This window comes from Gorilla gorilla, chromosome 20 (genome assembly GCF_029281585.2).
Source record: "Gorilla gorilla gorilla isolate KB3781 chromosome 20, NHGRI_mGorGor1-v2.1_pri, whole genome shotgun sequence".
NCBI lineage: Eukaryota > Metazoa > Chordata > Mammalia > Primates > Hominidae > Gorilla > Gorilla gorilla.
Window position 1 is genome coordinate 69,464,835 of NC_073244.2, and position 23,303 is coordinate 69,488,137.

The following is a 23,303-nucleotide window of genomic DNA, read 5'->3' on the forward strand; positions in this document are numbered from 1 at the left end:
TTCCACGGAGTGAGGGCCTTGAGAAACATCCTGCCCAACTGCCTGACTTTCTTACCACATCGTTCTGGGAAAAGGTCCAAGGGAGGTCACTATCACATCCTGCCGGATAAAAGGCCAAACTGCCTCAGGAACATCTTACGCACATCCTTTGGCCGGGTGCTGTGGCTCACGCCTGTAATCCCAGCAATTTGGGAGGCCGAGGCGGGCGCATCACCGGAGGTCAGGAATTCCAGACTGGCCTGACCAACATGGTGAAACCCTGTCGCTACTAAAAATACAAAAAAATTAGCCGGGCGTGGTGGCACGCGCCTGTAAAGCCAGCTACTCAGGAGGGTGAAGCAGAAGAATCGCTTGAACTCCGGGAGGCGGAGGTTGCAGTGGGCCGAGATCACGCCATTGCACTCAAGGCTGGGCGACAAGAGCGAGACTCCTCAAAAAACAAAAAAAAAACCCACCATCCTCCTGGGCAGCAAGTCATACCCTCCCGCCGCGCCCCCTCCCCCCCACCCCTGACCCCTCTCATCCAGGCCTATAATTGCCCCAGCCTGTAAGCAGTGATGGGTTCTGGCACTAAGCTAGTTCTCCCCATCACAGGTCTCGTGCTGGACATAAAACCTGCATTGCTGTAGAGCTGCCAACTCTGCCTTTCTTTAACTCTCGCCTTCCCTTCAAAACCTAACAATTATTATTAATAGATTTCTGTAATTTTCATTTCACAAGTATTTTCACAGATAATTTGAACTCCCTGTAAAACGATAACTCACTTCTCAGGAAGGAGATAAGATCATGAAAGTTCACAGTTTTTATTGGGGATAATACGTTCCCTATGTACATATACTCCAACTATGGAATGGCACAAAATGTCCTGTCAGGAAATGGCATGTATCAGTCACTCTCATTTTCAGACAGGATTGAGACTTTTAAAATAAATGTAAAATATTTCAGACATGAAGTAATAAGTATTATTAGAATAAAAGCATTGCACTCTTGGTAGGAACACAATCACTGACTCTACAGACAGTAATGATGTTTTCTTTTGGATCCAGAGGCACAGCGTCACCCTTTCAATCTACGTCGGTATCTCCTGTCATCTTTTGTGCAAATTCCCAGCCATGTAGTCTTTCTTTGTTCTCTTGGACCAACCATATTGAAGCTTAATAAATAGAAGTCAAAGTTTAACTGTATGTGTATTTGAAAAGCAACATATGGCTGAGAGGCATGAGTAGAGACAGAGTGCCTTTGTGGTATGGTGTGTCCCTTTGGCGGTGTAGCCGTCGAGAACTTGCTGTGCTTCACAATCCGATATCATAGGTCCCTCACATTTCTGTGAGTATCCTAGACCTTACTTCAAGAAAATCTGGTTATGTCGCCTTTAAGAGCAACCCAAGCCCCGTCCTGTCCGTGGAGTCCGGCACTCCGTTTACCAGCTCCCCTGACGGTGCCACTGAGCCTCTATCCGCCATATGAGGACTGACCAACGCTATAAGGCAAGTCCAGAAGCGGTGTCGAAACTTCATAACCCAGAAGACACTGCGGTTCTCGGCAGCGCGACTGACCCAATGAAGGTGCAGGAAGGAACCTTTGCGTGCGTGCGTGCGCGCGTCCGTCCGTGCGCGCGCATCGTAGGAGGGCGGGACTTCCGGCGTCCTCTTGCGGTGGTTGATTTGATTTTCTCTGGTGTTTTCACTAGTTCCGGCCTTTGGCGCTCTATGACGTCACCGAAGTGACGGAGCGGAAAAGCGCGAGAAGCGGCTTGGTTCCTTGTACGCAGAGGCGGTAGTGACACAGGCACAACTGACAGTGGCAGAAGCTCAGCTGACAAGGACTGGGAACGGCGGTGTCCTTGTCTTGCCTTTGTCGCCCCCGCCCCTCTCTTCCCTGGCTGGGCCTGCGGAGTCCCCGCCGAAGAACCCGAGGTGGGTGCCCCATCCCAGGCCCCCCCCCCACCTCCGCCCGACCCCTCCTTCCAGTGCTGAAGCCCATAGAAGGGGCCCTGCAGGTCAGGCCCCTTGTCTCGAAGAGAGGGGCGTTCCTGTGTGGGGTCCCCGTATCAGCTGGTTTGATGCAGCCTCAGAGTTCCCTTCGGGGACCTCAGGTTCAGAGCATGGAGGCGCTGCCGAGTGGGCCGCGTCGGGGAGCCCGGAGTGTGGGTTGTTTCTGCGGGAAAGAGAGGGTTTTGTGAATTCTCTCTTGGAATGGCAGCCTGAGAAGCCGGTATAACCATGGAAGGTTGTCAAGGGAAGACCAGTGGGAGGGGCAGGTCCAGAGTTAGAACGAGCAGGATGGGGAATTCACACAGAGAGACCCAGAAGAGGCCACTGCAGTGGATCCCAGAGGCTGCACCAGAGCCGTGGTATAAGAGGGACAATGTGATGGGATTCTGGATAGACCTGGAAGATAGAGCCAACAGGTTTTCCTGCCGTATCGGATATGTCTGTGAGCAAAAATAGGGAGTGAAGGGCCATTTTTTTTTTTTTCCCCGAACATCTGAAAGAATGAAGTTGGGGAAGTCAGCAGCATGAGAAGTAGGTTTCATGGAGAAGATCATGGGTTGGAGTTTGGCCAGTATGATTCTCAGGCGTCTCAAGTTGAAAATGTCACATGGGTAGGGGGACAGAAAGGTCTGGAGTCTACAGAGGAGAACTGGTGTAGATTCTTCAAAAGAATAGAGGGTGGCCGGGCGCGGTGGCTCACGCCGGTAATCCCAGCACTTTGGGAGGCCAAGGCGAGCGGATCACAAGGTCAGGCGTTCAAGACCAGCCTGACCAACATGGTGAAACCCCGTCTTTAGTAAAAATACAAAAATTAGCCGGGGGTGGTGGTGCGCGCCTGTAATCCCAGCTACTCGGGAGGCTGAGGCAGGAGAATTGCTTGAACCCGGGAGGTGGAGATTGCAGTGAGCCAAGATCGCGCCATTGCACTCCAGCCTGGGCGACAGAGCGAGATTCCGTGTCAAAAAAAGGTGCGGAGCGCGGGTCTCTTCCGCGGAAACTGACATTGCGTTTCCGTTGTCGGCCTCCCGCTGCAGGAGCCATATATTGAAGACCATGTCTGGAAGCTTCTACTTTGTAATTGTTGGTCACCATGATAATCCAGTTTTTGAAATGGAGTTTTTACCAGCTGGGAAGGCAGAATCCAAAGACGACCATCGTCATCTGAACCAGTTCATAGCTCATGCTGCTCTCGACCTCGTAGATGAGAACATGTGGCTGTCGAACAACATGTACTTGAAAACTGTGGACAAGTTCAACGAGTGGTTTGTGTCAGCATTTGTCACTGCGGGGCATATGAGGTTTATTATGCTTCATGACATAAGACAAGAAGATGGAATAAAGAACTTCTTTACTGATGTTTATGATTTATATATAAAATTTTCAATGAATCCATTTTATGAACCCAATTCTATTCGATCAAGTGCGTTTGACAGAAAAGTTCAGTTTCTTGGGAAGAAACACCTTTTAAGCTGAATGGAGAAAATTCCAGAATAAATGATGTCACCACAATGGTGTATACTCAGGAATGTGTACGTTGTAAATTACTTGATTAAATAGCGTGGAAATCTTTTGTGTATTCTCAGCTTATCTAAACTTAATGAAATTCCTTTTATATTTAAAAATAGTACATTCCGTCTCATGTCACATATCAGTAGATCAATTAGTATTTCCTTGTGAACAGTGTTATTTATAAAGAGCTCATTATCAATAATAATTAATTTTTTTTCTTTTTTTTTTTGAGATGGAGTTTTGCTCTTGTTGCCCAGGCTGGAGTGCAGTGGCGCAGTCTCGTCTCACTGCATCCTCCGCCTCCCAGGTTCAAGCAATTCTGCCTCAGCCTCCCGAGTAGCTGGGATTACAGGCTCCCACCACCATGCCTGGCTAATTTTTTTTGTATTTTTAGTAGAGACGGGGTTTCACCGTGTTGGTCAGGCTGGTCTTGAACTCCTGACCTCGTGATCTGCCTGCCTGGGCCTCCCAAAGTGCTGGGATTACAGGCGTGAGCCACCACTCCCAGCCATGAAATATTTTTACCTAAAAATTGGGAATAAGCTTTCTTTTTCTTTGTTTCTTTCTTTCTTTTTTTTTTTCTTTTGAGATGGAGTCTGGCTCCTGTTGTGCAGGGGCTGGAGTGCAGTGGCACGATCTTGGCTCACTGCAACCTCCACCTCCCGGGTTCAAGCAATTATTCTTCTTCAGCCTCCCGAGTAGCTAGGATTACAGGCATGCACCACCACGCCTGGCTAATTTTTGTATTTTTAGTAAAGACGGGATTTCACCATATTGGTCATGCTGGTCTTGAACTCCTGACCTCATGATCTGCTCGCCTCGGCCTCCCAAAGTGCTGGGATTACAGGTGTGAGCCACCGCGCCTGGCCATGAAATATTTTTTACTTAAAAATTGGGAATAAGCTTTTGTGTGTGTGTGTGTGTGTGTGCTTGCTTTTGTTTTTGAGATGGAGTCTTGCTCCTGTCATGCAGGCTGGAGTGCAGTGGCACGATCTTGGCTCACTGCAGCCTCTGCCTCCCGAGTTCAAGCAATTCTCCTTCAGCCTCCAGAGTAGTTGGGATTACAGGCATACGCCTGGCTAATTTTTGTATTTTTAGTAGAGACAGGGTTTCGTCATTTTGGCCAGGCTGGTCTTGAACTCCTGACCTCAGGTTATCTGCCTGCCTCAGCCTCCCAGAGTGCTGGGATTACAGGTGTGAGCCACTGCGCCCGGCTGGGAATAAGCTTTCGACTTGCCCAATTCAGATAAGTTGATCTTTTTTTTTTTTTTGACATGGAGTTTCGCTCTGTCGTCCAGGCTGGAGTGCAATGGCGCTTGGCTCACTGCAACCTCTGCCTCCTGACTTCAAGCGATTCTCCTGCCTCAGCCTCCCAAAGTGCTGGGATTACAGGTGTGAGCCACCATACCCAGCCCAGATAGGTTGATCTTATAACAATCCAGAAACAAATGTCATAGTCAAGATTTGGTAGATAGATTTAAAACTAAAATATTCTGCCGTTGGAAGTGAAATGTGATAGCACATACGTGGACGTTATGCATTTAGAGATGTTATAAAAATGTATTGGCAGTATACATAGCACTACTCAAGAAGCCAAAGAAACACTTGTGCAGTGCTAAGTGTCACATGTCTGCTTCTGCCAGAGGCTAGGAATAGTGATCTTGCTATAATGTGAGAACCTGAATCATGTTTGTAAAATAGGAGGCTGGGAGCAGTTCCAGGCCACAGTGAAGTGTGTTGCTTCTGTCACTTTATATTCTTATATTTCCTTTCCCTCAGACAATCAACTGTTGATGCCTGTACTTGTGAAAAGTTGTAAGGCAATTTTTAGGGTTGTTGTCAAAGAAAAGCTTGGATTACATTAACATTTGTACTCAGCCTTTTAGGCAGTACACCAGAGGGGGCTGGGAATTGTCTGTTTGTTCCTATGATAAGTAGATCTTACTGTAAAATAGTAAATGTCCATTGAAAAGCAAGTAACACAACCTGTGCTAACTGGGAGCACTTGAACAATTTTGTTCCATTCTGAATAACTTTTCAGCAAGTAATTCTAAGCTTTGTCTTATATCCTTGTGTAAAATTGCTACCTTCATTTTTACCCTATTTGATTTCTTAAATAAAGATGTTTGTTCAAGAAAAAAAAAAAAAAAAGAATAGAGGGTGTAGATTGGACCAGGTCCTGAGGATCCAATTTGGTAGGGAAGTCTAAAGGTCATTGCCTGTGAGCTATGTGGTGAGGGAGGAGAGAGCTGATACTTGGGGTTCACACCATAGATGGGACCATAAGCCAGACGCTTACTTTAGAAAGGCGCAGACCTGCCGTAGGAAGGATTTTGTCCTCTGCCTAGAAAAAGGGAGGCGTGGATGGGATAAGGAATGGGCTTGGGATGGAGACTAAGGTTTGAGATGGTTTATATTCTGCACCTACAGGCTTGGCTGACCCTCAGGGCCACTCTTTGTAGGAAAAGAAAAAAGTTATCCAGGCTAGTGGAGCAGCTGGGTTCTAAACTAGGGCACTGCTTTTTCCCCTTCTCCGCATATCAAAGCAAGATTGGATGATCTACTGCCCCAGTCAAGGTCTCCCAGCACGCTCCCCTCAGAGCCTTATATAACAGGCAGGCCTGGTTGCAGAGAGGACCAGTAGCTGACCTACCTGCTCAGCCCTTCCCTACAACTCATTAAGAATATATGAAACACTTAATTGGTATAAGCACTAGTCAGTGTCCTTCTAAATGTGTACACATAGGCAGTTAGAAGTGAAGCTATTCATTGAGTTAAATTCCTGCAAACACTACATAATTGATTTGACCCAAATTTGCCTATAATTATCAACATACCATGGAAAATTTTAGTATCCTTTAAAATTTTAAAAGCTAAAAATATACACCTCAGTTTTTGAAATTCTACTACATCATTTATACTGAAAACATATAGTAAACCATTAATCCAAGAACAGTAATAGCTGATATATATGATGAGCAACGAGTGTTTGACACCAGTAAGAGTCCTATGAGGTGGGAGCCATTCTTACAACCTATTTACAGATGAGAGCACTGAAGCTCCAGCAGGTTCAGTTCTTTTCTAGAGTCACAGTGCTGCTAAGAGCCAACAGTGAAGTCTGAGGAGCTGAGTTTATACAATCAACTTGAGATCAGTTTGCTTTAGGGTAAGGAAGAAGAGATGGTGGTCCAACTCTGCCTGTAAGATCTTCCCATGGTTGCCCATTTCTCATGGTTTCCCTCTTCCTTCAGGGTCCCCTGGCGATGGCAGAAATGAACCCTGCACAGGTGAGTGGAGTGTTTTCTACCTTTCACCTACCAGTTATCTCATAGACGGTTTTGGCACCTCCATGTAAAGAAAAGTGGTGTCCAGAGACTTTTTCTGTCTTTCTCCCTCTCTTATGTCTGAAAAGTGAGTGATTCCACCAGTTCTAGTATCTTAAATTAGGTCTGGGATTTTTGTTTGATTGTTTTAAGTTTACTGTGACACCTTACTTGGATGGCCCTGGATTATGTGGAGTGGCTCCCATTTTTGACAATTGATGTGGTAACATCTGTCAGAGTGTCATGGGCACAAGATTAAGAATGTTTCAGTGTTTAGAGGAGAGACTGAACTGGATTTTTAGGGAACTGCAAGTGTCTGTTATATCGGATAGGAATAGGGAGCAGAGTGGGAGGTGGCTAGAGACACACAAACATCAGGCCTGGAATGACAGCCTAGGTCCTGGGTCTCTAATCTAAGGGAGGTGGTAGATGGGGAAGATTTGAAGCAGAAGAGGGAAGTGATAGGACCCTAGCTTAAGGAACTTTCTTTGGCTTCTGAGTGGAGGACAGACTGTGGAGGTGAGGGTAATGGCAGGGAGATCTGAGAGGATGTTCCTGCAGCAGTCTAGGTGGATGTTGGTGGTAACTTGTCAAGAGTAGCGGTGGCTTCAGGATGTGTTTTGAACTGGAGCTGCCCACATTTTATGATATAGAGAGTGAGGCAGCTGGGGGGGTGGGATAGAAGGGGAATCAGGAGTGGCCCCATGATTTTTGTTTGGAAGCATAGATGCTGCATCAGCTAAGATGGGAGAAGTCAGCAGTATTAGGAATTTTCAGAGTGAGTATGAGGAGTCAGTGTTTGTTCAAGCCACAGATGTCTCAGAGACTCCTGGTGGAGGAGTTCAGGTTGGAGACGTCCACACTACGGTGGCTGTCATATGGACCAGGATGAAGCCATGGATTCAGTTTAGGTGACAGCATCTCTAGGTTATGGTGGCAGTGCTGTTCGAAGACAGAGAATTGGCATGGGGCATGAGAACTGGGTCTCTTACTGGGTGCCTATGTGGTGGTGGAGGAGTCACTAGACAAATGAGGGAATGGAGTGTTTGTGGGGATGAGTGTATGTGAGATGGTGGGGTATAGGAGTGAGAAAGACTTCTTAAGGAGAGTGGACATGATGGGGTTGCTGAGGAGGGTAATAGGGTGAGGTCGGAGAGTTGCTAAGCATCAGTTGGAATGAGATGAGGATGAGAATTCTATTAGTCTGTTTTCATATTGCTACAAAGAACTACCTGAGACTGGGTACTTTATGAAGAAAAGAAGTTTAATTGACTCACAGTTCTTTTTTTTTTTTTTTTTTTTTTGAGATGTGGCCCAGGCTGGAGTGCAGTGGCACAATCTCGGCTCACTGCAATCTCTCCCTGCCAGGTTCAAACGATTCTTCTGCCTCAGCCTCCTGAATAGCTGGGACGACAGACTCACCCCACTACGCCCAGCTAATTTTTGTATTTTTAGTAGAGATGGGCTTTCACCACGTTGGCCAGGATGGTCTTGATCTCCTGACCTCATGATCCATCCTCCTCGGCCTCCCAAAGTGTTGGGATTACAGGCGTCAGCCACCGCACCCAGCCCATAGTTCTTCAGGCTTAACAGGAAGCATAACTGGGAGGCCTCAGGAAACTTACAATCCTGTGTCCATGAGGCAGGACACAGCTGAGAGTATGTGAAGTCCTCACATGGTTTGGGCAGCTGACAGTGAAGTGAGAAACAGGGCCATGTAGGGAACCTTCAACCCAGGGCTTTGGGCTGCCCCCGGTGCTAGGGGACTTTGGTGTTCTGGGGCAGGACTGGGAGTGAATTGGATGCTGAGCGTATTTGCCGTGCACCGCCTGGTTTCTGTGTGCAGAGTTGCCTGTTAGGAGGTGAAGGAAATGCCTGTGGTGTGGGCTGGGAGGTGTCTGTGGAATTGACTGGAGTGGAGGTGTGAGAGATGGGATTGGAGTGCTGTCCAAAGAGTGATGTGCAGGCAGGAGGAGTGTGAATGGAGGGCCCCAGGCCCTGGCCCTGGTAGCTCAAGGGAGGAGGATGAGTCTGAATTTGGTTGTCTTGGGAGACAAGATCTGGGTGATTCCATGGAAACTGGCTGGCAGGAGAGGATGGATCCCCCCATGGGAGGCCCACACTCCTTTTCTACCTTATCTTCCATCTGTTTCCTCTGTGTGCTGGACACGGTGGCCAATGTCAATATGGAGAGAAAAGTCATTCATGCCACCTGGATGTGGTTTCTCTTCCACATTGGGAGGGTGTAGAGATTGAGGAAGGAAAGGAGGTGTAGGGGAGAGGGATGAGTTCCTGGAGAGAAATGTAGCAGTGATTGTAACCATTGGGGTTTTTGTTTTTGTTTTTGTTTTTAGATGGAGTCTTGCTGTGTTGTCACCCAGGCTGGAGTGCAGTGGCATGATCTTGGCTCACTGCAACCTGCACCTCCTGGATTCAAGCAGTTCTGCCTCAATCTCCCAAGTAGCTAGGACTACAGGCATGTGCCGCCATGCCCGGCTAATTTTTGTATTTTTAGTAGAGATGGGATTTCACTGTGTTGGCCAGGCTGGTCTTGAACTCCTGACCTCAGGTGATCTGCCCGCCTCAGCCTCCCAAAGTGCTGGGATTATAGGCATGAGCCACTGTGCCTGGCCCCCATGGAGTTTTCATTTATGGATGTGAGTGAGTGATGCCAGGGACAGGCCAATGACACTGAAAGAAGATATTTATTCCTTACGTTTCCCTAAGGAGGTTACATACCACATAACACAGGGCCACACGGTGAAACACCAGATTTGATCAGGAGGAAAATTGGAGTGAGGAGTTTAGTTTAGTCCACAGATGCTGTTGGGGTTTCCAAGGGAAACAAGGCAGGGCTGGCTGTCAGGATAGTTTGGCTAGTTTTAGTAATTCCAGGACACCTGGGCTATTGGGACTGTCCATAGTTGTGCAGTACCTGTCCCTGGGTTGATTTAGAGCATGGGAAATACTGACTTGGTTTGAGAAAGTTAGAGATGGAGATGGTTCAGAATATGTGCCCAGGATGGTAGGGGAGATGGAAGCACATTTAGCTATTAGTTTGTCCCTGTGTTTAATGGGTGGTAAATATAAGTAGAAAATAAATAGAGAACTTAAGTAAATACAGTTTGAAAAGCTGCTCATGTATTCATCTTTCCCAATTTGGCAGGGTCGTGTGGTTTTTGAGGACGTGGCCATATATTTCTCCCAGGAGGAGTGGGGGCACCTTGATGAGGCTCAGAGATTGCTGTACCGTGATGTGATGCTGGAGAATTTGGCCCTTTTGTCCTCACTAGGTAAGGCCCTCACACTTGCCCAGTGTCCTGGGTTGGGCTGTGTTGTCTCCTTTTACCTGAAGGCAGCTCTGCATTTCCCACAGTGAGACCATGGGTGCTGCTTCTTTTCCTTGTTTCCTGACATATGTTCCATGAGAGTCAGGACTGGAATATGTGCTCTGTGCTTCCTTTTTCCTAGCAGCCCCATCCCCTGCTGTTCTGAGGCTTGCAAGAAAGGGCTCAGGATCCAGAAATGTTGAAGGTGACGCAGAGACCCACTGGCCCTGTGTTCTAGTCAAATGCATGAGACCTCTGTGCTCTGTTGTTCCCTTGCTCTTGCCAATATTTCTTGGTGCCTTCTTGTTCCTGGAATTTCTGGCACTGACCTGATCACTAATTTGGTGAACCACTGGCTTGATTGTGTAGGATGTAGAAATCTTCTGTGAAGTTCTGGTGATTATTGAATGTGAGATATCATCAGGTGATCTCTCTGGGAATGTGCTGTCTTGTCTCTTTCTGTGTCTTTCCCCTAGTACTGGTCTCTTTCAGGTCTCACAGACTGTCACCTTAAGCAATGGGGAGGGCCCTGGTACCCAAGAGGGTGGATATTACTCCCTGAAGGGCTGTAGAGACTCAGAGGGACATGATCCTGGTTCCTGGGAGTTGGGAAAGGTGTAATATCACAGCTGGGGTCATATTACTAGGAATCTGTCTGGTGACCCCTGTTGTTTAGTTGAAGACTGGTTGCCACAACTCACTCTTCTTTTCCTTCCCCCGTTGTCATTTTTACTCTGACTTCTAATCCCTGGCTTCCAGCCGTTACCTGTTTTCTTCAACTGCTCCCTCTGCAGTGCCATCCACTGCATGACCTGTACTTAAGGTGAGGTCTGCATGTATTTGTCAGTAGTCCCTGAACACCATCTCCTCTGTCACAATCAGATCTCTCTGGGTTTAGACACAGCCTTCTACACACTGCTCACTAGTCACCAGCAGCCATGGCCTGTGGAAAGCCATTTGCAGAGAAGTGACTTGGAGACCCTCCTCCTCTCTGCACTGTACTCCTCTCTTGTGTTCTTACCCATCATCAGGGCTCTCCCATTATGGGTATTTGCCAGGTCCAACTCTGCACAGCAGGCCTTCTTCTCATTGGCCTTAGTGTTTGTATTACTTCATTCTCACTCTGCTATTAGGAAATACCCAAGACTGGGTAATTTCTAAAGGAAAGAGGTTAATTGACTCACAGGTCCCCATTGCTGGGGAGGCCTCAGGAAACTTACAATCATGGCGGAAGGCAAAGGAGAACTAGGCATCTTCTTCATAGGGCGGCAAGACAAATGAGTCCAAGCAGGGAAAATGCCAGACACATAAAACCAGCAAATTTCATGAGAATTTACTCAGTTTCATGAGAATGGCATGGGGGAAACTGTTCCCATGATTCAGTTATGTCCACCTGGTCCCACCCTTGACACATGGGGATTATGGGGATTACAATTCAAGATGAGATTTGGGTGGGGACACAGAGCCTAACCATATTATTCCACCCCGGCCCCCCCCAAATTTTATGTCCCTTTCACATTTCAACACCAATCATGCCTTCCTAACAGTCCTCCAAACTCTTAATTCACTCTAGCATTAACCCAAAAGTCCAAGTCCAAAGTCTCATCTGAGACAAGGCAAGTCCCTTCTGCCTATGAGCCTGTAAAATCAAAAGCAAGTTAGTTACTTCCAAGATATAATGGGGATAGAGGCACTGGATAAATGTACCTATTCCTAATGGAAGAAATTGGCCAAAACAAGGCCTACAGGCCCCATGCAAGTCCAAAACCCAGCGAGGCAGTCATTAAATCTTAATGCTCTGAAATGATATCCTCTGACTCCATCTCTCACATCCAGGGCACACCGATGCAATAGGTGGGCTCCCACTGTCTTGGGCAACTCTGCCCCTGTGGCTTTGCAGGGTACAGACCCCCCCTCAGCTGCTTTCATGGGCTGGCATTGAGTGTCTCTGGCTTTTTCAGGCACACGTTGCAAGCTGTTGGTGGATCTACCATTCTGGGGACTGGAGGACGTGGCCTTCTTCTCATAGCTCCACTAGGTAGTGCCCCAGTAGGGAGTCTGTGTGGGGGCTCCGACCCCACATTTCCCTTCCTGCAGTGCCCTAGCAGAGGTTCTCCATGAGTTCCACCCCTGCAGCAAACCTCTGCCTGGACATCAGGCATTTCCATACCTCCTCTGAAATCTAGGTGGAGGTTCCCTCCCAAATATCAGTTCATGACTTCTGTGCACCCACAGGCCCAACACCATGTGCAAGCCACCAAGGCTTGGGGCTTAAACTCTGAAGCAATGGCTGGAGCTGTACCTTTCCCTTTTTAGCCATGGCTGGAGTTGAAGCAGCTGGGATGCAGGGCGCCATGTCCCGAGGCTGCATAGAGCAGGGGGACCCAGGGCCAGCAGCTGGGATGCAGGGTTCCATGTCCTGAGGCTGCACTGAACAGCCTGGGCCAGGCCCACGAAACCATTTTTCCCTCCTAGGCCTCTGGGCCTGTGATGGGAGGGGCTGCCGGGAAGGTCTCTGACAGGCACTGGAGACATTTTCCCCATCATCTTCGTGGTTAACATTCCGCTCCTCGTTACTTATGCAAATTTCTGCAGCAGCCTTGAATTTCTCCCCAGAAAACGGGTTTTTCTTTTCTATTGCATAGCCAGGCTGCAAATTTTCCAAACTTTTCTGCTTTGCTTCCTCTTGAACACTTTAGCACTTAGACATTTCTTCTGCCAGATACCCTAAATCATCTCTCTCAAGTTCAAAGTTCCACAGATATGTAGGGCAGGGGCAAGAAACTGCCATTCTCTTTGCTAAAGCATAGCAAGAGTCACCTTTACTCCAGTCCCCAACAAGTTCCTCATCTCCGTCTAAGACCACCACAGCCTGGACTTCATGGCCCATATTGCTAAATCAGCATTTTGATCAAAACCATTCATCAAGTCTCTAGGAAGTTCCAAACTTTCCCACATTTCCTGTCTTCTGCTGAGCCCTCCAAACTGTTCCAGCCTCTGCCTGCTACCCAGTTCCAAAGTCACTTCCACATTTTCGGGTATCCTTAACAGCAGTATTTCACTACCTCAGTACCAGTTTACTATATTTGTCTGTTCTCACACTGCTATTAAGAAATACCCTGGCTGGGCACAGTGGCTCACTCTTGTAATCCCAGCACTTTGGGAGGCTGGGGCAGGTGGATCATCTGAGGTAGGAGTTCAAGACCAGCCTGGCCAATATGGTGAAACCCCATCTCTACTAAAAATACAAAAATTAGCCGTGTATGGTGGCAGGTGCCTGTAATCCTAGCTACTCGGGAGGCTGAAGCAAGAGAATCACTTGCACCCAGGAGGTGGAAGTTGCAGTGAGCTGAGATCATGCCACTGCACTCCAGCCTGGGTGACAGAGCAAAACTCTGTCTCAAAGAGATACCCGATACTTGGCCAGGCTTGGTGGCTCACTCCTGTAATCCCAGCACCTTGGGGGGCTGAGGTGGACGGGTCACTTGAGATCAGGAGTTTGAGACCAGACTGGCCAACATGGCGAAACCCCGTCTCTACTAAGAATAACAACAACAACAACAAAAATTAGCTGGGCATGGTGGCTCATACCTGTTATCCCAGCTACTTGGGATGCTGGGGCAGGAGAATTGCTTGAACCCAGGAAGCGGAGGTTGCGGTGAGCTGAGATCACGCCACTGCACTCCAGGCTCGGGGAAAGAATGAGAGTTTGTCTCAAAAAAAAAAAAAAAAAAGACATACCTGAGATTGGATAATTTATAAAGGAAAGAGGTTGAATGGACTCACAGTTCCGCATGGTTGGGAGGTCTCAGGAAACTTACCATCATGGTAGAAGGCAAAGGAGAAGCAGGCATCTTCTTCACAGGGCAGCAGGATGGGGTGAGTGCAAGCAGGGGAAATGCAAGATGCTTATAAAACCATTAGATTGGCCGGGTGCGGTGGCTCACGCCTGTAATCCCAGCACTTTGGGAGGCCGAGGAGGGCGGATCACCTGAGGTCAGGAGTTTGAGACCAGCCTGGCAAACATGGTGAAACCCCATCTCTACTAAAAATACAATAATTAGCCAGGCGTGGTGGCACGTGCTTGTAATCCCAGCTACTCAGGAAGCTGAGGCAGGATAATCATTTGAACCCAGGATGCAGATGTTGCAGTTAGCAGAGATCGTGCCACAGCACTCCAGCCTGGGCGGCAGAGCAAGACTCAGTCTCAAAATAAATAAATAAAACCCATGAGATCTCAGGAGAACTCATGATCATGAGAACAGCATGGGGCAACTGTCCCCATGATTCGGTTACCTTCACCTGGTCCCACCCTTGACACGTGGGGATTATGGAGATTACAATTCAAGATGAGATCTGGGTGGGGACGCAGAGCCTAACCATATTGTTTCCAGACCAAACCGAGGGTGGGGCTGCTTATTCTTGCAGCCCAATAATGAGATGCAGAGGAACTGGGGAAAAAGAGAGTTTTTATTTCTGTAACCGGTTACAGGGAGAAGGCCTGGAAATTATAGCCAAACCAACTCAAAATTACAAAGTTTTCCAGAGCTTATCTACCTTCTAAGCTATTTGTCTCCATGTGAGTGTGCATTCATCTAAAGATATAAGTGATTAACTTCTCTGTAACCAAGATCTGAGTCCTGAAGACCTTCCTCTGGAGCCTCAGTAAATTTACTTAATCTAAATGGGTCCAGGTGCTGGGGCGATTACCCTTATCTTGTCTCCTTTTAAATCATGGAGGTTTGGGGAGTTTCTTTAGAACCCCAATAAACTTATTCGTGGAGGCCTGGGGAGTTTCTTCAGACCCCCAATAAAATGTATTTAATCCTAAACAGGTCCTGTTAAGAATTCCTTTGTTATCTTTTCATCCTTTAAGGCCCAGGAAAGGCCTAGGCAAAACTCTTGGTGGGCTTTTGTTACATTCCAGCCTGTACATGAGGGCACTGGCTCTATCAACTTTTAATCAACTTAACCACTCAGTTAGTGCTGAAACCGTTGTCATGGAAGCCTGCTTGCTCAGCTGTTAGTGAGACCTGGCCTGCCACAGTACCAGGGTTCATGCCTGTCACCAATTCCATGATCATTTTCATGGGGTGTCTGACTGACATTTGTGATGAGGTTGCCTCCGCTCATCACAGTCAACATGCACCTCACCAGCATTTTTATTCTTACAGGTTGTTGCCATGGAGCTGAGGATGAGGAGGCACCTTTAGAGCCAGGTGTTTCTGTAGGAGTGTCACAGGTCATGGCTCCAAAGCCCTGTCTATCTACCCAGAATACCCAGCCCTGTGAGACATGTAGCTCACTTCTGAAGGACATTCTGCGTCTGGCTGAGCATGGCGGAACACACCCCGAGCAGGGACTGTACACGTGTCCAGCACGTCTTCACCAGCACCAAAAGGAGCAGATTAGAGAGAAACTTTCTAGAGGGGATGGAGGAAGACCGACATTTGTGAAGAACCACAGAGTTCACATGGCAGGGAAGACCTTCTTGTGCAGTGAATGTGGGAAAGCCTTTAGCCACAAACATAAACTTTCTGACCATCAGAAAATCCACACTGGAGAAAGAACTTATAAGTGTAGCAAATGTGGGATATTGTTTATGGAAAGGTCCACACTCAATAGACATCAGAGAACTCACACTGGAGAAAGGCCTTATGAGTGCAATGAATGTGGGAAGGCCTTTCTTTGTAAGTCTCACCTTGTTCGTCACCAGACAATCCACTCTGGAGAAAGGCCTTATGAGTGCAGTGAATGTGGGAAATTGTTTATGTGGAGTTCCACACTCATTACACATCAGAGGGTTCACACTGGAAAGAGGCCTTATGGTTGCAGTGAATGTGGGAAGTTCTTTAAGTGCAACTCAAACCTCTTTAGGCATTGCAGAATTCATACAGGAAAAAGATCTTATGGTTGCAGTGAATGTGGAAAATTCTTTATGGAAAGGTCTACACTCAGTAGACATCAGAGAGTTCACACTGGAGAAAGGCCTTATGAGTGCAATGAATGTGGGAAATTCTTCAGCTTGAAATCCGTCCTCATTCAACACCAAAGAGTTCACACTGGAGAACGGCCTTATGAATGCAGTGAGTGTGGGAAGGCCTTCCTTACAAAGTCCCACCTCATTTGTCATCAGACAGTTCACACTGCAGCAAAGCAGTGCAGTGAATGTGGGAAATTCTTTAGGTATAACTCCACACTTCTCAGACATCAGAAAGTCCACACTGGATAAGGCCCTTATGAATGCAGTGGATGTGGGAAAGCCTTCAGTCGCCAACATATTGTGGCTGCACAGCAGGCAGTACACACTGGAGAAAGACTGAATGCCGTGAACGTGGGTAATTATGTAGGTACAGCTCTCCAGTTGCTATGTATCAGAGAATTCACACTGCAGAAATGTGTGTTCAGCAAACTCGGGACATTATTTTGGTTTGACTCTCATCTCATTAGACATTGGAGAGTTTACACTGAAGAAGAGTCTTTTCAATAAAGTAGAAAGTGGTAAAGATTCAACATGCAAGATTGTACTTATTGGGCTTCAGAATATCCACACTAGTGAAAGTCAGATTCTGAGTACAGCAAATGTGTGACATTATTTTGCTACTACTTCACACTACTTAGACATCATGTAGTTCACACTGGAAAAAGGCCACGTATGTGCCTTGAATGCAGCCAAAATGATGAACAACACCCAGAAATCTCTGATTTAGCACTGAGAACTAGTATTATATGGTTTTTAAAAAACAATGGTGAAGTACATGCCACATAAAATTTGCCATCTTAACTATTGTAATGTCTTGTTTAATACTTGAAGTACATTGACATTGTTGAGCAAAGAATATCCTGAACTCTTTATCTTGTAAAATGAAACTCTATAACCACCGTTAAAAAACAACTCATTCCCACATTCTTCAGTCCCTGGCGACCACCATATTTTTAAGTCATTATGACTCTGACTATTCTTGGTACTTCTCAGAAGAAGAATCTTAGAGTGTTTTTCTTTATTTTTTTTCACTTAGGATAATATCCTCAAAGTTCATCCATTTTTTAGCATGTGTCATAAATTTTAAGGCTGAGCAATATTTCATTGTTTGCATTTACCACATTTCCTTTATTTCTGACATCTATTCATGGACACTTGGGTTACTTCTACCTCTGGCTATTGTGAATATTGCTACTACAAGCATAAGGGCACAAATATCTCTTTGAGACCCTGCTTTCAATTCTTATTGGGTACCCCAAAAAGTGGAACTGCTGGATCACATGGTACTTCTAACTTTAATTCTTTGATGAACTGAGAAACTTTTCCATAAAACTTGCACCGTTTTACATTCCTAACATTCCACAAAAGTTGTGATTTGTCCTCATTCTAATCCATAGAAGGCAACATTTCTAACAGGTTTCTAGGTGATTTTGTTGTTGCTGATGTAGGGACTACATTTTGAGAACTGTCCTATCCCATTTTTATAACAATGCAGAGCTTCTCTGTAAATACCCCTTGTTTCTATGTTCTATCCTGTGAGCCTTTTCATTTTGTTAATTTTTCCCAGTGTTTACAACCAGGAAATAGCTTGTCATCTTTGATACAAAACAGAAATCTTTGCAAAATACCAATTGCATTCTGAAGCCCTTGGATCATTTTCTCCCCCAATCTATGTAGATATTTAGTGGTGTATAATGTTGTATGAGAATACATCATGGTAAGAATACATTTTAAAGGACTTTAAGTAAGGTCACAAAATACAGCAATTTACCTGTGGACCTGCCCTCTACCCAGGCCGTCCAGTCCCAATGACTGTGCTCTTACTGCTGCTTTCCAGGTGTGTACCTATCATGGAGTGTGCATGCCACTGACCATTCCTCTGTGCTCTTACTGCTGCTTTCCAGGTGTGTACCTATCATGGGGTGTGCATGCCACTGACCATCCCTCTGTGCTCTTACTGCTGCTTTCCAGGTGCGTACCTATCATGGGGTGTGCATGCCATTGAGCATTCCTCTTAATGGGTTCTAGGCAACAGATAGAATAGCTTAGGTGCCAAAGCCACAGAACCTGTCAGGGGTTGTGTCATTTTGAAAATTATGCCAAATTCTAAATGATCTTGTATAGCAGCAGTCCCCCAACCTTTTTGGCACCAGGAACTGGTTTCATGCGAGACAGTTTTTCTGTGGATGGCAGTGCAGGGGGCTGGATGGTTTCGGAATGAAACTTTTCCACCTCAGATCATCAGGCATTAGTTAGATTCACATAAGGAGTGCACCTAGGTCCCTCGCATGCAACAGTTCACAGTAGGGTTTGCGCTCCTATGATGTCTGATGCCGCTGCTGATCAGGAGGTGGAGGTGGAGATCAGGCAGGAATGCTCGCTCCTGCTGTGCGGCACTGTGTGGCCTAGTTCCTGACAGGCCATGGACTGGTACGGTCTGTGGTTTGGGGTTGGGGATTGCTGTTAAATGGGATTTGGGGGATTTTATTTGGGTTCTCTCTTTGACTAGTCTATTGTCAAAGTTATTCCATCTAATTTTTCTAGAGTAAGCCAGGTTCTGTGTCATGTAATAGAGCCACATAAACAGCAAAGGTGCTATTGTGAACTGTGCATACGAGGGATCAAGTTGTGTTCCTTATGTGAATCTGAGCTAAAATAAGAAAAAAAAAATGTAGCCTGTGAGGTCAGAAGCAAGACAGTCATGTTAGATTTCTGTCATTATTCATAGTTCTGCAAAGGTGGTTTCAGGTTCTGCATCAACTGAAACGTGCTCTTCCATCCAGCAGCATTTAAAACCAAAGATGCTGTCCCTTAATTAGTTAACTCTCACAATCCATTTTAGTAATGGTTCCTCAGGAAACTGACTATTTCAATCTATAAAGTAAAACAAGTTCTTCACATTATACTCTCTGGTTTGAATAGTTACTTGGTTTTGTTCTTCCCCACAATGACTACCTTCTTGGTAGCCGTAGGTCTCAGAGGCATTTTCTGTTGTCCCTAAATGATTCTGCCCTTGGTGGGAGGTGGCTTTTAGGCTGGCTGGTGGGTTTCGTTCAGATGGACTGAAATCTAAGCTTGATCTAGCATCAAGTTTGGACCCAGCACTCTCTAATTTTTTTTTTTAGCTGTTATAGATAACAAAGGATTGAGTAATTTGCTTTTTGCTTATTAGCTTGCATTTTCTTATGCATCCAGTGAACCAGAGATTGAATATTTTGCTTTTTGCATATTAGTTTGCATTTTCTTATGCATCCAGTGTACCAACCCCCTGGGAGTTGGATTCATCTCTAAATTTCCATGGTAACTCTTACCTTTAGTAACTGAGCACAGACAGCCACAGTTCCCTACCATGTATGGCCATTTGGCCACTAAGGAATCAAAGGTTTTTCATCCTCCACCCATTTTTAAATTGAGGATTATTCAAAAGTTAAAGAAAAAACTTTATTATCTCTTATTAATATATGTAAATTGTGTTCAAAATAGAAAATGAACTTCTACTTTTTTTTTTTTTTTGAGATGGAGTGTCACTCTGTTGCCCAGGCCAGAGTGCAATGGCGTGATCTTGGCTCACTTCAACCTCTGCCTCCTGGGTTCAAGTGGTTCTCCTGCCACAGCCCCCTGAGTTGCTGGGATTACAGGTGTGCACCACCTTGCCCGGCTAATTTTAGTATTTTTCGTAGAGACGGGGTTTCACCATGTTGGCCAGACTGGTCTCGAACTCCTGACCTCGTGATCTGCCCACCTCTGCCTCCACCTCCCAAAATGCTGGGATTAGAGGTGTGAGCCACTGCACCCAGCCTTTTTTTTTTTTTGAGACAGAGTCTTGCTCTGTTGCCCAGGCTGGAGTACAGTGATGTGATCTTGGCTCACTGCAACCTCAGCCTCCTGGGTTCAAGCAATTCCCCTGCCTCAGCCTCCTGAGTAGCTGGGACTACAGGTGCGCACAACCATGCCCGGCTAATTTTTTATATTTTAGTAGATATGGGGTTTCACCATGTTAGCCGTGATTGTCTCGATCTCCTGACCTTGTGATCTGCCCGCCTCAGCATCCCAAAGTGCTGGGATTACAGGCACGAGCCACTGCGCCCAGCCGAAATTCTATTTTTATATTTGTGTATTGTCAATACTAAAGCTAACTTGAATAAAGTCTTATAAACAAATCCATCCAATTTTAATCAGGTTTTGACCACACAAGGTAAGATTTTTCCATAAACCTTTTATACCTTCTTACAAATTTTTTTCTATTTTTCTCTTTCCCCAATTTTTAGATCTATTTACCTTTGTTTGTTTGAGACAGAATCTCACTCTGTCACCCATACTGGAGTGCAGTGGTTTGATCTTGGCTCACTGCAACCTCCACCTCCCAGGTTCAAGTGATTCTCGTGTCTCAGCCCCCCACATAGCTGGGATTACAGGCACACACCACCATGTCCGGCTGATTTTTGTATTAGTAGAGATGGGGTTTCTCCATGTTGGCCAGGCTGGTTTCAAACTCCTGGCCTCAAGTGATTCACCCACCTCAGCCTCCCAAAGTTCTGAAATTATAGGCTTGAGCCACTATGCCCAGTCCTAGATCTATTTACTTTTATCTACATTATTTTCCTTTCATTTTGAAACGACCTTTACATAACCCCTAAACTAGACAGAATTCCTTTTTTTTTTCTTTTTTTTTTTGAAAGAAGTCTCACTCTTGTTCCCCAGGCTTGAGTGCAATGGCCCGATCTTGGCTCACTGTAACCTCTGCCTCCCGGGTTCAAACAGTTCTCCTGCCTCTGCCTCCCAGGTAACTGGGATTAAGGTGCCTACCATCACGCCTGGCTAATTTTTGTATTTTTTTTTAGTAGAGACAGGTTTTCACCAAGTTGGCCAGGCTGGTCTCGAACTCCTGATCTCAGGTGATCTGCCTGCCTTGGCCTCCCAAAGTGCTGGGATTACAGGTGTGAGCCACCACGCCCGGCCCAGAATTACTTTTTCTTTAGCAAAAACCACATCTTCATTTTTTAAATATAAGCTTCTTCACAAAAAACACATAGTAAACATCATGGCACTGGGCTGCACAATACTTTGATAGAGCACGTTGATGTAAAGACATTTTTGTAAGTGTTTAGAGCATGCCTTTTATATCTAAACATGCAAAGAAATGAGTAGCCTTCTGTCGTAATAACCATTTACTGTAAACAACTGCCACCAGCTGCTTCTGACACTGCAGCTCTTGCTTGTGACAGCCATTACGCACAAAAAGGTCAAGTTCTTTCACAGGACAAAGTAATCTCTGGTACCCCCCGAAACCAATGATATCAGGTAATGCACTACAAAAGAAGGCAGAATTTTAGATCTGAGATAAATCTGTCCTCTTAAAACTCTTGAGAGAGAGAGAGAGAAAGAGAGAGAGAGATTTCCTTATCTGGTTAGTGTAGATAGCATGTTGGCTTCCTGAGCTGGTCAGTGCAGTAGTGGGTTAGAGTTCTGTTTTATATTTGGCTTGGCCACTGTTGAGTTCTATAGTCAATTTCTTACATGTAAACAAGGAAGATATCTATAATATTGAGATTTCTTAACTGGTCTTAGGTTGAAAATTGATTTGATTTTCATTCTCCTCCCCCCTCCCCCCTCCCCCCACCATCCCATTCTTCTGCCTCTGCCAGATCTTCAGCTGGGTAGCATTTTAGTTTTGTTTGTTTTTTAACCTGGAGGATGTCCCCAAATATCAAAACCTAAACTTCTGATTCTTAGAAGTCCTCCCTTCGATGAGTTGCTAGTTTTATTTCTGAACATGATCTTACCAAAACATCCCCCAGAAATCCCCTGGTCTCAGACATAACTCCCTATGCTTCCCATTCCATGGCAGCAACTCAGCCTAACTCATCCAAAGCAAAAAAGCAATCCCTTCTTGCTTAAGTGACGCAAGGATCCCCAGATGAACAAGTAGCTGTATCACCCTTCAATTAAATGTAATAATATTTACTTCTGGTGGAACCTCTCCTTCCTTGGAACAAAGGGCCCCCAACCAGCAGAATTTACAATTAAGAAGAAGTGGCCAGGCACAGTGGCTCAAGCCTGTAATCCCAGCACTTTGGGAGGCTGAGGCAGGCAGATCATAAGGTCAGGAGTTCGAGACCAGCCTGGCCAACATGGTGAAACCCTATCTCTACTAAAGATACAAAAAATTAGCTGGGTGTGGTGGTGCGTGCCTGTAATCCCAGCTACTCGGGAGGCTGAGGCAGGAGAATTGCTTCAACCCGGGAAGTGGGGGTTGCAGTGGGCTGAGATCATGCCATTGCATTCCAGCCTGGGTGACAGGGCGAAAAAAAAAATTAGCCGGGCATGGTGGCGGGCGCCTATAATCTCAGCTATTCAGGAGGCTGAGGCAGAAGAATCGCTTGAACCCGGGAGGCAGAGGTTGCAGTGAGCTGAGATCGCGCCAGTGCACTCCAGCCTGGGTGACAGAGCAAGATTCTGTCTCAAAAAAAAAAAAAGAAAAGAAAAGAAAAGAGAAGAAGAAGGGTAGCAGAAATTCTGTGAATGAGTTACTAGGTTCAAAAATGAGGATGCTCAATATAATGCATAGGTTCAGAAAAAAATTACGATGAAAAGAATTGTCAAATTTTGTAACTGATACTTGACCTGGTTAAATTTGAATTATTTCTAATTCCCTATGTATATGTGCAGTGAGATAAAAGATAAATATTGTATGTGACATACTTATCATAAAATTATTTGTTGTTTATCTGAAATACATTCTAAATCAGGGGTCCCCAACCCCTGGGGCCACAGATGAGTACTATGGCCTGTTAGGAATGGGGCCATATAGCAGAGGGTGAGTGGCAGATGAGTGAGCATTGCTGCCTGATCTCCGCCTCCTGTCAGATCAGCAGCAGCATTAGATTCTCATAGGGGTGCAAACCCTACTGTGAACTGCACAAGAGAGGGATCTAGGTTGTATGCTCCTTATGAGAATCTAATGCCTCTGAAACCATCTGCCCCCAAACCCCTCTTCCTTATCCATGGAAAAATTGTCTTCCACAAAACCGGTCCCTGGTACCAAAAAGCTTGGGGATCACAGTTCTAATGACATAACTCTTTCCCTGATAATTTGCCTCTACTTAAAAATTCCTTGTTTTATATAATTTTGCTTACAGAATTCCTGCAGTTACAGTCTTGATGC

The 23,303-nt window shown here is 45.9% G+C and overlaps 2 protein-coding genes across 3 annotated transcripts; both read left to right on the forward strand.

Moving 5' to 3' along the window:
• Positions 1 to 1,609: 1,609 nt before the first annotated feature.
• ZNF547 (zinc finger protein 547) lies at positions 1,610 to 22,851 on the forward strand. Of its 2 annotated transcripts, none has more exons than XM_004061540.5 (4): positions 1,610 to 1,916; positions 6,755 to 6,790; positions 9,993 to 10,119; positions 15,330 to 22,851. In XM_004061540.5, the coding sequence occupies exons 2-4, from the start codon at positions 6,767 to 6,769 to the stop codon at positions 16,385 to 16,387; spliced, it is 1,209 nt and encodes a 402-aa protein (XP_004061588.1). In that variant the 5' UTR covers positions 1,610 to 1,916; positions 6,755 to 6,766; the 3' UTR covers positions 16,388 to 22,851. The 2 variants fall into 2 exon arrangements, with proteins under 2 accessions (XP_004061588.1, XP_063557771.1); XM_063701701.1 differs by lacking the exon at positions 1,610 to 1,916 and adding an exon at positions 9,181 to 9,483 and having other exon boundaries at positions 6,775 to 6,790.
• Positions 1,780 to 5,654, forward strand: TRAPPC2B (trafficking protein particle complex subunit 2B). Its single transcript, XM_019015632.4, has 2 exons — positions 1,780 to 1,916; positions 3,029 to 5,654. The coding sequence occupies exon 2, from the start codon at positions 3,048 to 3,050 to the stop codon at positions 3,465 to 3,467; it is 420 nt and encodes a 139-aa protein (XP_018871177.1). The 5' UTR covers positions 1,780 to 1,916; positions 3,029 to 3,047; the 3' UTR covers positions 3,468 to 5,654.
• Positions 22,852 to 23,303: the final 452 nt, after the last annotated feature.